This window comes from Dipteris shenzhenensis, chromosome 17, assembly GCF_047967505.1.
Source record: "Dipteris shenzhenensis isolate YYH24624 ecotype China chromosome 17, Dip_SZ_1.0, whole genome shotgun sequence".
NCBI lineage: Eukaryota > Viridiplantae > Streptophyta > Polypodiopsida > Gleicheniales > Dipteridaceae > Dipteris > Dipteris shenzhenensis.
In genome coordinates this window covers 17,749,418-17,762,854 of record NC_141612.1, presented here as the reverse complement: position 1 = coordinate 17,762,854, position 13,437 = coordinate 17,749,418, and the positions used below count along the sequence as shown (strand labels likewise).

Genomic DNA, 13,437 nt, shown 5'->3' with positions numbered 1-13,437 from the left:
ACCTATATACACCATTGCATAGACTGAAATTGCTCTCTCTTTAGAAGCTCCCATGCCTAATGTTTCTCTCATGTCTAATGTCTTTTCTGCTGATTTGTTTCCACAGTATCCTGTTTCTAATTGAGCTAAATAGGAGCAAAAAGAACTCTGCGCAGAGTGACTTCATCTTCGAGCTTCACGTAGTGGAGCACTCTCATAGGGAAATGCAACCGAGGCAGTTGACCGTTTCGTGGGGAAAGGAAATCGAGACATTAAGTGTGGCTTCATGATCACGTCCTTGGAAGCAAGGAATTAGCATGTCTTTGCATGCATTTCGTCATCTTTGATTGATGCTCATCAACTATGGCGGACCTTAAGAGTCGCCTCTTAGCGCGATGGAGCCTGCAAGGTTACACTGCATTAGTTACTGGGGGTACTCGAGGAATAGGGTGAGCATCGGTACCGCTTTGGCTGAATAGGTCGTGGATCGTTTGGGTTCGTAAAGGCACAAAATGCGCAGTAATAATTTTTGCGCAGCTATATCGTAACGAAGAAAAGTGGTCTACTTATGCAGGAAAGGAATAGTCGAGGAGCTGGCCGCGTTGGGAGCATCCGTGTACACCTGCGGGCGCTCGAAAGCAACTCTGGAAGAACGACTTCAAGCTTGGAGGGACGCCGGCCTATCAGTGGAAGGGTCAGTCTGCGATGTCTCGTCCAGGGAAGCAAGGATACAACTGATACAGAAAGTGTCGGAACATTTCGGCAACAAGCTGGATATCCTGGTAACGGTCGCTCTCTCGTTCATGTTAATTGTTACCCAACACGATGTATCGGCACTGCTTGAATCATACCTAGGCACGATGTATGGATAGTGCTTGAATCATCGTCTTCTCTCACAGGTGAACAACGTGGGCTTATACACGGAGAAACCCATCCTGGAGCAGGGCCGAGAAGACTTCGACTCCATGGTATCTACAAATGTCGAATCAGGATACCATCTCTCGCAGCTGGCATACGCCATGCTGAAGGATTCTCCCAACGCCAGCATCGTCTTTATCTCGTCAGTGGCAGGCCTGGCTCCCATCGCTTCCTGCCCGAGCACCTTGTATAGCATGACTAAGGGTATGTTGCCAATCCCATTTTGTACATTTTGATCTGCAACCTTGGCATTTTTGGGTACATGCTTCGAGGTGCCTGTGTTGCTTAGTTTGAATTCCATTGAATGCATCAGGTGCCTTGCATCAGCTCACAAAAAGTCTCGCCTACGAATGGGCAAAGGACAACATTCGAGTCAACTGCGTAGCACCAGGTAGCATTATCACAGAGGCTACGGCTCAGGTACGTAATCTAAAGTTTTAGTTGGCTTTGAAACATTTTAAAGCCATGATGCATCCACCCATTTAATTCTCTCTCTCTCTCTACCCATCTATATAAAAACACACATACACACACACGTATGTATGTATTTATTTTGTATATATATATATAAGATAGATAGAGAGATAGATACTATTCCCTAGAAAATATATAACACCACTGTTACAAGATCAAAACTTCTCTTATGCAAGAAAGAAGAATTATATGTTCGGACAAACTTGTGAGTCGAAAAACACATCTAGCTTTTGAACCAATGGTTTGAAAATTCAACTCACACTCCATTTTTAATTTTTGTTTAAGTTGAAAGTTTGCTTATTAAAAGAAGGAAAATCAATGCATGATATATTTAGCTAAAACCGTACAGAAGATAAATATCATGTGAAAAGTATTGCAATTTAAGGGGACTTCAAGAGACGCATCCAAAGAGTGTAATACAATGATAATAATTCTAAACGATTACAGTCATGTGAAGGTGATATAGGAAATAAACGTTTACTTGATGAACAACCCTTTGCAATAAATAAAGCAAGTGAATGTCATACCTTCTTCTTTTATGCATCTTCTACTTGTTCATCTTTTTTTCTTTTGGCCAAAAAGAGTTGTTGATCATATTTTAAAACTGATTTGTACATCATAGTCCATTTAGAACTTTACAAAAAGTCTGTATTGACTATAGAAATAGTCCATATAGGACTTTTCAAAAAGTAGAGAGGGATCTAAAAGAGATTTCAAAAGCTACATTTAGAAAACAAGGATTTGTAGACTTTCATCATAAACTATGATTTTTAGGTTCAAAATCTTTGTCAACTTCCCATATACTTCATTATTAACAAGTGCTTTTCATAAAGATTTTCATCTATTTTAACTTCATTGGTTTTGAATCAATACTATAATTCCAAGCCTCTTGAAGAACAAGGATCATTTCGACCATGGTTATTACAATATGACATATTTCTTGTAATCAAGCTTGGCTTTAAAATTGAGGCTATTTAGAATGTGCATTATATACTAAAGACACTTGTATAGGGCTTAGTAAAAAATGTACAAGCTTTGAATGTATTTTCTAAATGTCACATTTGATATTTTTTTAATTTCAGTGAGAAATGCACTCAAGTTTGATTTAAATGACTTTAAATATCTCACTCTCCTATGGAATTTTCTTATTAAGTAAAACATGACCATACTTGATTTTACAAATGCATCAAGGAGTGCTACATACTATACCTTTTTAACAAAACTTGTTTTTTAATTTTTAAAAAACTAGCTCATGTTTGGGTTTGAATAGTTTTAAATTTTTTAAAAATGTAGTCTCTAATATTTCCATCAAAGTTGTAATGAAAGCAACCCTGAAAATATCTTAAGATGCCATTTTTTAATGAAAATTTGATTTTGTTTCTCATGGAACTCAAAGATAATTTACAATAATTGGTTTCTCATCTTTTAAAATAAATAAATTGGTTTCTCATCTTGAAGTCCGAATTTCCTTGTGGATGGGTGATGTGGCACTAGAAAAATTTGCCATTGGTGATGTGCCTTGCCTTCTTATGTGTCATATCCTTGTCCATGATCATGTGGAATTGTCATAACATGTTCCTTCGATTTATTGCTTATATGGATTGCACATTTTCTTGGTTCATGTGGATTAGTTTATGTCTTATATGGGTAATGACATGCATTCATGGCATGTGTCTATGGTCAGCACATGGCATGATCATGAATGAGAAAATCATTGCGATTGCCAACCATGAAATTTCTTTGGAATGATCAAGTTTGGCTATTCAATTGTCAGTAATTATGCATGAACATAACCCTAGTTCTCCTCAAGGATCACATGGGTCAATACCTCGTCTAAGTAGTCATGAGTTGTAAAGTTAAATCAATACAATGATGGATTTGTATCATTATACTACCTACATCTCAAGTAATTAGTGACCTTGAGATAATTTATTTTCTCAATGGAACCTTAATACTTCTATTGCTTGTGTTGATAGCTCAATCATGTGCTCCTACTCAAGTAACTCCCTCTATGATATATTCACAAGTTGTTGAATGAGCATGTTAAAGTGAACACATGCCTCATACACTCTTCAAACACATTGAAGAGACCAACTTTTTGGCTATATAAATGTACATATACAGATACACACACTTGTACTCAGAAAGAACATGATACAATATATATTGAGCTAGTACTGAACCTAATGTGAGTTTCCTTAAATCCATAAGAAATAGCACACCTATGTTTATTAAGTTATATGAATGAAAATGCTACATGTATCTAGATAAGTCAGTGCTAGTTCCTAGTTAAGTATCCTTCAAGCATGTAAGATGAGTAGTTGAATGAGTTTGCACTAATGGTGCATAATACATAGTAGACAACTCAAATGATTACTTCTTGAATTAGGATGAGAATTGTGCTCCACAAGATCTTGAAAGTATACACAGCATGGATCATTATGTTGCACTCTACTTCTTGCGACCCTCCCAGATAGTGTGGTATCAATTGAGTAGCTGCATGTGTATAGGGAAGTTCTCATGCATGTTGTAGTCCAACGGTTAGGATAATTGTCTTCCATCCTAGTGGTGATCAAGAAAAGACCATCAAAATTTTTCAATCACTAAATTCGTACTTGAAAATTTATTTTGCATGCACCCTAATAAACACCCCCTCTTTACTATAAACTAAGCTCAGGGGGTGCACTATTGAGATACCCTAGATACAATATGCATTTAGGAGATATTAAAAAAAACCCTTATCTGTAATTTCCCATGGATAAAAAGACCCATTTTTAAATACAAACCTATAGGTTTTTTTTAAATTAAATTAAAAAACCCCATATGTAAATACATTTATGTAAATTTACCTTAAATTTTTTAATTAAAAAATCCCTCCATTTGAACCCACATGGTATACTTACATATTTCTAGGTGAACCCCTCGAGGAACTAAGTGATTTTTTCCTAAATTTGACTTAAAAACTTACTTTGGAACCTTATTATTTTTTCCAAAATTTTGAATTAAAATACTCCTTTTGAATGCACATGGTACATGAAAATTTTGTAAGGTGAACTCATCGAGTACTTTTTAATCAAAGTGCTAACTAAGATTAGATTTTTGCCAATATCATCAACATAAAGAACATCATATCTTTCATAACTACATGATATGCCATTTTTATAAAACCTTTGTATTTGACTTTGGTTTGTGCATTTCTTCCAAATGTTAGATTCTGATTTCCATTCACAATGTTTTTGAAGAATGAAAGCATCTCAATATTCTTCTTCTCAAACAACATTGTTCTGAAGATTATTTTGAATCGTATTGTTGTGAAACCTTTGAAACTTCTAATTTCTTAGATTGTGATGGTATGGTTGCCTCAGGTTGCCTTTTGGACCAACATTCTTTATTTATGTGACCATTTATTTTGTCATGAGGATAATGTATCTTATGTACTAGGCATTGATCATGATGACTTTTCATTGAACCAAATGATAAATTCTCATCTTTCAAAATCACTTTGATAACCTTATCTCGTAGTATGCCATATAATCTACTCGTTTCCTCACCTTTAAAAAACACACACTCTTTGACAATCTCTACATGCATACCTTATGCATATACATAGAACCTTCAACCATCCCATTTGAACATGAAATCAAAGAAATAAGTGAAAATAATATTAAAATTCCAAGTTCTAGATCATACATTCATAACTAGATTTGCCTAATGGGGTGTTTGCACCCCATGATTTAAGTTACCTTTGCCTTCTGCTTACAAAATTGGGGCTATTTGATGCCGAATGTATTCCCCTTGGCTTGTACCTCTAGATATTATTTTAGGTACATGGTGATAGGCTCAAGGTCCTCATGCACTTTAATGTGAAGTGATATGAATTTCATGAGCCAAATTTCCCCGAATATTAAAGCTTGAAAGACTCTTTAGTGTCTAATGTGAGTGGCATTAAAATGGATTCTTCTGTAAAATGTACTTTTTGACAAGGCTCCCTAGATTTAATAAGAAACCTAAGTAAATAAAGAAACAAAGTAAATATTAGCAAGATCATTCTAACTAGAGGAATTTACATGATTCAACATCTAATTTTTTCCCTTATGCGTGTCAGAAAAGTACATCATGAGACATAAAGATGTTATTTCTATAATACTTGGTCAAAATATCATTGGAATGGAGAATATAAGTTTTCATTACCCATATCTATAATTTTGTACATAGAATGAATAACAATATTACTCTTGAGAAACTTGACTTTGTAGTATAACACACTAGGTTTCTCTTAGTCAAGATCGGTATTAGCCATTTTCTATAAGTGAGTGAAATTTTCTGAGGTGCTATTAAATTATGGATGATAAAGCAAACACAAGTTGGAAGGCTTGAAAGCTTGAACAAAACTTGGCACAGATGGAGAAAATAATAGACCCAGTACTTATACTCAAATTAGTGCATGCCTTGCTTTTTTGTGTATGTAAAGTATGTCAAATTCTATAAACTTAAGGGAATTTTTAGATCACCATGTTCATACATAAAAATGTCATTTTATTTGTTTAAAGAAAAGAGGTAAAAAAGGAAAAATAAAAGAATATAAATAATAAGGCACTTGTGGGTAAAATACAAGAATATAAATAGTAAGGGACTTGCGGGGTTGAAAAGAGCATGTATAGAAAAAAATGAGTAAGATAAATATAGTAACATATTGTTACATAGGACAATGATTCAAAGAATGTTGAAAATGAGCATGAAAAAGAACCATTATACTTCCAATCTATTTTTGATCCAAACAACTTTCTAGACAAATTTGAAGGTTGTCATTATCATCCAAAGAATCCTTTAAAATCCCAAAAATATGGACATTTTTTCTTAATTTTCCCTACCCACCTTTCCTTGGTATTTCTTTTGTATCCTATCCATAAATTTATTTAGCCTTGGATTGAATTATTTGTGTATGGACCAATTTAATCAAGGTAGTAAAAAATTAAGATGGCAAAGAACCAACAAATTCATATAATCCTTTATGAAATTTTGCATTAGTAAAAAATAGAGGTGGAAGAGGAAAAATAAATTCATGTAATTCTTTTTGAAAATTTGAATTTCATTGTATTCCTCCATCCAATCCATATTTAAATATAGATTCTTGAGACATAGCTTAAAATCATGGTTTTAACATTGTGATAGCAAAAATATCCACTCAAATAGCTCCATACTAATATTCCTTTGACCTTCCTTTGGTTTTTCTATTAAAAGGAAAAAGAAAAATACTCACAGTTGGAATCGTGCATAAGAATCATAAGCAAATTGAAGAACACACCCAATGCAAGAGGGAGACATGCACATATTGTACAATATCAACAAAAGTCAATTAGAACTTGACAACGTGCCATCTATTGCATACTTTTGGAATTACTAAGGGTATGGAGAAAGGATATAGTATGGGAACAAGAGTGTGGGTGAATGAGAGTGGTGAATAGGAATGAGAGTATGGGTGAATGGCAACAAATGGAGTATATAGCCAAAGTGGATGAAGGTGATAGGAAGAAGCAAGAGTACATCTTGTGTAGGCATTGAGGGTGATGATATTTAATGCGATTCCATGCAAGTGACGATACCAAAATAAGAGGAGAAATGGCCATTAGAAGAATCTCTAAGCATCGTGTGTAATTTCTTAAAGGTTCACTTCTACATGGATTTGTGTGTACTTTCATCCACATCCACTCTAACCTTTACATATCTTGATAGCATTCTTGAGCCAAGGTTTAATATAGATTAAGTTTTGGATCTTCTTTGAAAAAAAATGATTATTAAGGTAAGAATTGCATTCATGCCATTGTTTACCCTAGTTTTGGACATGTACTCTATTAGATGGGACGTAAACCAAGTCATTCAACTCGTAAGGTCCTTGGGTTTTCCTCTTTGAATCCAATGAAAATGGTTCATAATGCCAAATTATGATGTGTTTCTTCTTGCCAATCTAGTCTTGGAGCTAGGACAATTTTTTTTGGGGCGGTAGTTTGTCAGGTGGATATGAAAGTGGTATACCCCTTCACATGAATCTCCTTTACATATCATATATAATTAATGATTTGAGTGCAAACTATGCCTAAGATAATTTATATAGATATTTTTATATATCTATGTAAACTACTTGGGTAAGAGGAGGGAATAAGATGCTAAGTTGCATCAAAGAATAAGCTAGAGGATCCAATGAGCTGGGGTCACTAATGGACCCTTCCTGATGGGTGGGGTAGTGTAATGGAAAGAGTGTTGGAATATCAAGGCTAGGTGGTATGATATTAGTGAGGGAAATTACTCTTGATGCATTGAGGGCATCTAGGGCATTAATTTATAGCTTGGAACAATTTACGACTCTACATATATGCTCAATACTTTTTCTTTTCCTTGGATATTATATTGTGGTTCTCCTTAGTGGTAAGGGTTGGTGGGGGGATTTGGACATGACTCAGTCAATGGGACAAGTAAGTGGGCAAGAAGATCAAATGAGTCTCAATAGTAGAAGATGTGGGAAGGGATAAAAAGGATGTGATGGTGGTGGTAAGTACAACTAATGGGAGTGATATAAGGGATGGTGGTGATAAGTATAATTGACCGAAGTGATATAAGAGAGAATGGTAGCTAGGATGGATGTGGAACATTGGGAAAATCTCAAATGCTTCTTGGACATGATCCGATAGAGTGGGGCCTTGTGTGCATAAGTGCTAGGAATTAGGGATGATGTGCTAAAAACGGGGAAATAAACATGGATGGGGTAGTGAGTAGATCACTAAGGATGGTGTGTGAGGTGGAAAAGATGGAGGTGGAGAGGGAAAATAGGGGTGATCATAGAGGAATCACATGCATAGTGAACAAGGGACATAGGTAGGCCTTACTACATGCATTCTTAAATATGCTAAGACATGTGATGTATATCAAATGAGCAAAATGATATCATTTAAGGGTATAGGATACAATGATGGAGACAAACGAAGGAATCTTAAAGAGGTATCCTTCTTCATATGGGCCTAGCTTCATAGCTAAATATAAAAAGAAGCTACATAATTATATAGTGTCAAAGTTAGCCTTGTAGATGGCAAGGACACACCTAGGCCTCTAAATGCCACATCTAGGCCTCTTAAAGGCATTTATAAGTATTTTCCCTTTATTAGTTTGTCTAAAAGGGAAACTTTGAAAGATGTTAGCTCTGATAATTGAGGACAATGATGGCCATGTGTCCTCCCAAATGAAGTCTATCATAAAACTTGCTAAGCTTTCACAATAATGGCCATGTGTCCTCCCAGTGAATTCTATCATAAAACTTGCTAAGCTTTCACAAAATGAAAAACCCAACTCATTGAATGAACTATGATCTAAAATTAAAGTCAAGGGTGTACATACATACAAACTATCAAAATTAGGTGTAATTTTCTTCTTTCCTAGAGTGGCCTTGAGGATTGGTTCCTACTTATTATCTCCAAACTGAGCTAGATGGTGTCTTGGGTAGTGTTACATCTAATGATGTTAGGCCAGGTTTGCATATAGATGCAAAGTAGAAGAAGAGACATAAAATGAGGGATCGATAGGGGTGGCATGATGAGGGAACCTAGTGGTAGTAGCAATAAGAGAGATAAGGGATTAGGAAAATCGCATAGTCAAGGAATAAAGTGCAATTAAATGAGATATGACATGAGGAAGGAGTGAATGGAGGATTCAAAATCATGGGGATAATATGAAGTTGATGAGGTGGAGCTAGAGGGAACCAATAAGGTACAATAGACATCATATGAGTACATTAAGGTGGACATATGGATGGGATGGGAGACAATAGTGGGTGAAAATAGGAATGGATGGAGTTAACCATGTGAAGGACCAATTACTTAGGCTTTCCTAGTTGAAGGACCAATGGATGGAGTTAACCATGTGAAGGACCAATGACTTAGCCTTTCCTAGTTGATGGTGGGCCATAAATAGAGAAAATATTAGTATTGATGAATAGGATGATGGGTGAAAATAGGAATGGATGGAGCCTAACCATGTGAAGGACCAATGACACAAGACAAAATATAGATGATGGGAGTACTAGGATAGTGATTTGTAGAAATGGAGGGAGTGTGGAGGAGAAATGGAGAGGAGTGGTGAGGAGAAATGGAGAGGGGTGGGGATGAGTATTATGGATAAGGGAGATAAAGAGAAAAATGAGGCTCTTTTATGGGAGAAGGTGGAGTGTAGTGTGGGCTAGATTATGGGTGAGAAAGGATAAGTTTTTAACTAGTGGAGAGAAAAGACAAGAATAAGAAGGAGTAGTTGGCATCTCTTTCCCTTTGTTTTTTCCATTTCTCAATTACTTGAGCCCCCAAGGAAATGTGTGAAGTGCTCAAGGCACATTGTGCACATATGTCTCATAGACAGAATGCATGAAGGAGGGGATGGACATACATAGATGTTGCATGTCATGCATGAGGGTACATGAGATATGTCCCTCATTGCAACAATAGGTGGTGGTGATGATGATGTTGGGAGTGATTAAGATGATGATGTTAAGAGTGATGGTGGTGGGTGATGATGCGTGAGGGTACATGAGATATGACCCTTATGGCAACAATAGGTGGTGATGATGTTGGGAGTGATTAAGGATTTATTGGAAGTAGATAAATCAATTGAAGTGTCTAAAATTGAGGACCTTTAATGTCCCATTTGGGGCCTTGAAGTGCAACACTTGTTAACACTCTCGCAAGGACCTATAGTGCACAATGCCACGTGGTGCATAAATAGGTGCTAGCACAAGCACAAATAGGACATGGGAACAACTATTGCCTCATGGTATCTCAGAACACACACACACACACACAGACACATGGGGAGACAAAGAGATAAAGAGAACGAGAAGAAGGGAAACCAAGAGAAAGAGATAGAAAGAGAGTAGCAGAGATAAAAAGGAAGAGAAAGAGAAAGGAAGGCAGACAAATAGAGAAAATGATAGAGGAGGGGATAACTAGGAAGAGAGAGAAATAGAAAGGAAAAGATAGAGAAATAGAGAAAGGAGAGAGAACAAAATGAAGAAGAGAGATAATGAAAAAGGAAAAAGAACAAAATAATTATATATGATAATTCTTTGAATGGGAATCATTGACAAGGCCTTGCCTTCCCAATCCAAGGTGCAATGAGTAAACCTCCTTTGGCTGTTGAGTAGTACCACTCTTTTGGTTAGAATATCCATGTCCTAAGACGCGGGTCTTGCATGCATGAATAAAATTATTCTCCTTCTTTAAGAACTTAAATTCCTCATACATAAGTACAAAGATACCTTGATGAACTTGGGAAGTACTAGTGTTGATCATGCCAAGTTTTTCTCCTTTTTGGGCCATATCCAAGATTCTAATCTCTCCAACTTTACCTATGACTTTAGGCATGCCACGTATGTTTGAATAAAATAGTTTTTTCTTGGAGAAATGACCTCCTAAGTTCAAGCATTTAACAAGAAGAGATTTGTATGTTTTCTTGTGCATAAGACAGAAGCCTATATTATAGCAAGATGAGCTTGGTTGTTGGTTTTTTGAAGCACATCTAATGTGCCCTTAGAGTTACTAGTAGTACCTTAGTCCAACGCTCAAGTTTCTAATCGTATATCTAGGTAAAATTCTACAAAGTACTTTGAGTTGTGGTACTAGCTTGGCCATTTGCTCTTAAACAATACGCATGAAATTCTATACCTATAGAGTAGGGTTCTGATGATGTCATGATAAAGTGAGTCACTCTTCACACTTAAGGAAACTCCTAGTGAAGATGAGGGCCACCTTATGCTCATACAATGAATGGAAACAATGATGCATCAATCACATAATTTGGAATGCCCACTACTTGATCTCATACGTCAAGTGTAGAAATATGGTTAGCAATAAAGAATTACTTCCCTAGGTGGATCATTACTTCAAAGTAGAACTCTTGAAATTATTAAAACCATCTCTAATTCTTTCCAACACCATAGTCTTCTTGAAGAGATATTTCAAATATTGATGATCAATTATCATAATAAACTTATCGACTAACAAAAAATACCTATACCATGGATAGTTCTCTTTTGGTGGAGTATTAACTATAGTCTTTGGCAAAGTCAACTACTAGCAAAGTAGATTGGAATATCACATAAGGCATTATCATCTCGTTCATAGAACATCCTATTCCATGTTGGATTGACCAAGATGGGAGTATAGAGTGGCACTCTCTTTACTATGTTGATGTCTTGTTGCTAAGAAGGTCCCTAGTATAAAGCTACATTGTAAATGACTAGCTCCAAGAATGGGCATGCAATGTTAATAAAATGTTATTAAAAAAACTTTTTGTGATAGCCTAAATGCCCAAGCAAGGCTTTTTCTCCCTTGAAATTTTTTGGGGGATCCATGACAAGGAATTCCATAATTTCTTTTGGATCCCAGAAATGCCCATACATGAAATCACATGGCCAAGCAAGGTTCCTTGTGTAAGCAAAAAATTATACTTCATGGGATTCAAGAACAATATACTAGTTGTGTAACACTTCTTGAGAAATCACATTACCAAGAAAGGTTCCTTGTGTACTAAAATATCATACTTCATGGGGATTTAAGCACAAAATCTTGTTGTGAAACCCTTCTTGAAACTTTGATACAAAATTATTTAGACTCAAACCTCTTGCCATTTTTTTACACAAACTTCTCTAAGAATTTCTCTAGTAATGACCACTTGGAAATCTAGTGATGCAATGATCAAACCAACGAATGCCATAGTTTTGAACTTATATGTGCCCTATGGTGTCACAAATATAGTTTTGTTTGGAATTACTTCTACTATTGACTCTTGTTTGTACCCATTAAAACTATCCATGTATGAATGATGGGCCTGCCTAGCCACATCCTCTAAAACCTTATCCATGATTTATACACATGCCCTTTGTAGGGCAAACTCTATACACAAACATGTTCTTGTGAGGATATTCTTCATTGCGAGAATGAAACAAGTAGAAAACAAGACTTTTCACCCCAAACTATAGAAAACATATAGTCTTTATGTTGGGCTACTTCTAATGCCATTATGGACCCGTTCCATGCTTATGAAATCAAAAATTTTTTAATATATAATTATTCTAGAATCTTGGTTCCTATTATTCATGCACTTTAAAATAATACCTCCTAGATGTTTGAAAGAACATTAGAAAATGTATAGTTTCTACCCTTTATTTATAATAATTGCACAATATAAATTATTATCTAACTCTAAATCCAATGTTATGGTCTCTTTCACAATTAATAAGTTTTAAAATTCCTTTATAGATTTTTGGTACTCTAGATGCTTTGTTAAAACTTGAATCCAGAAGGACTCCTAGATGTTTCAAATCACTGCGGAAAAATTACAATTATCTTTGTTACATTCTTCATCTTATTTGTTTTGCCTCATTTGAGAATCATCTAATGTATTCTCATTGTGTATACAAACTCATGATATTTGAAGGTATGCACGATATTTTATCATGTTTTTTGAAGATCAAAAGAGTGACTGAGTGACATATTAGAAAGTCCGAGTGAGTGAGATATTAAAGAATGCCAAAAAGCATTGTTTCATAAACACACACACACACACACACACACACACACACACACACACACACACGAATGCACACTAGCATGCATGCATGCATGTAGGTGCAGCTAGGCACACATGTGCTCATGCACACGCATGCGCACACACACACATGCATCATGGTGTCCACTTGTGAATGCACACATAACTAGATTATTGGAATTTTAGAGCTTTTATACTTTAAGATAGAAAATTGAATGCCTTGAGCTTTTGATTGTCTACTTATGCCGCCAGGGTATGGAAGCACTGAGTAATTACAAGCCCAAATTCTTCAAGGATAATATACCACTAGGACGATCAGGAGTACCGGAGGAAATAGGAGCCCCTGTGGCATTCTTTTGCATGCCTTGCTCATCATTTTGTACTGGAGAAATTTTTATAGTTGATGGGGGTTCAATGGTGAGGGGCTTGTTTCCCATAAACTAAGATTTTGTAACTTCTCAACTATTTCATAGGGTAGTATCC

General features: G+C 35.8%; 1 protein-coding gene across 1 annotated transcript; it reads left to right on the top strand.

Annotated features, from left to right (window-relative positions):
• Window positions 1-342: 342 nt before the first annotated feature.
• LOC147891781 (tropinone reductase homolog At5g06060-like) lies at window positions 343-13,398 on the top strand. Its single transcript, XM_087388626.1, has 5 exons — window positions 343-428; window positions 554-761; window positions 879-1,101; window positions 1,211-1,317; window positions 13,207-13,398. Exons 1-5 carry the CDS (start codon window positions 343-345, stop codon window positions 13,396-13,398), a joined length of 816 nt encoding a protein of 271 aa, XP_087244752.1.
• The last annotated feature ends 39 nt before the right edge of the window (window positions 13,399-13,437 follow it).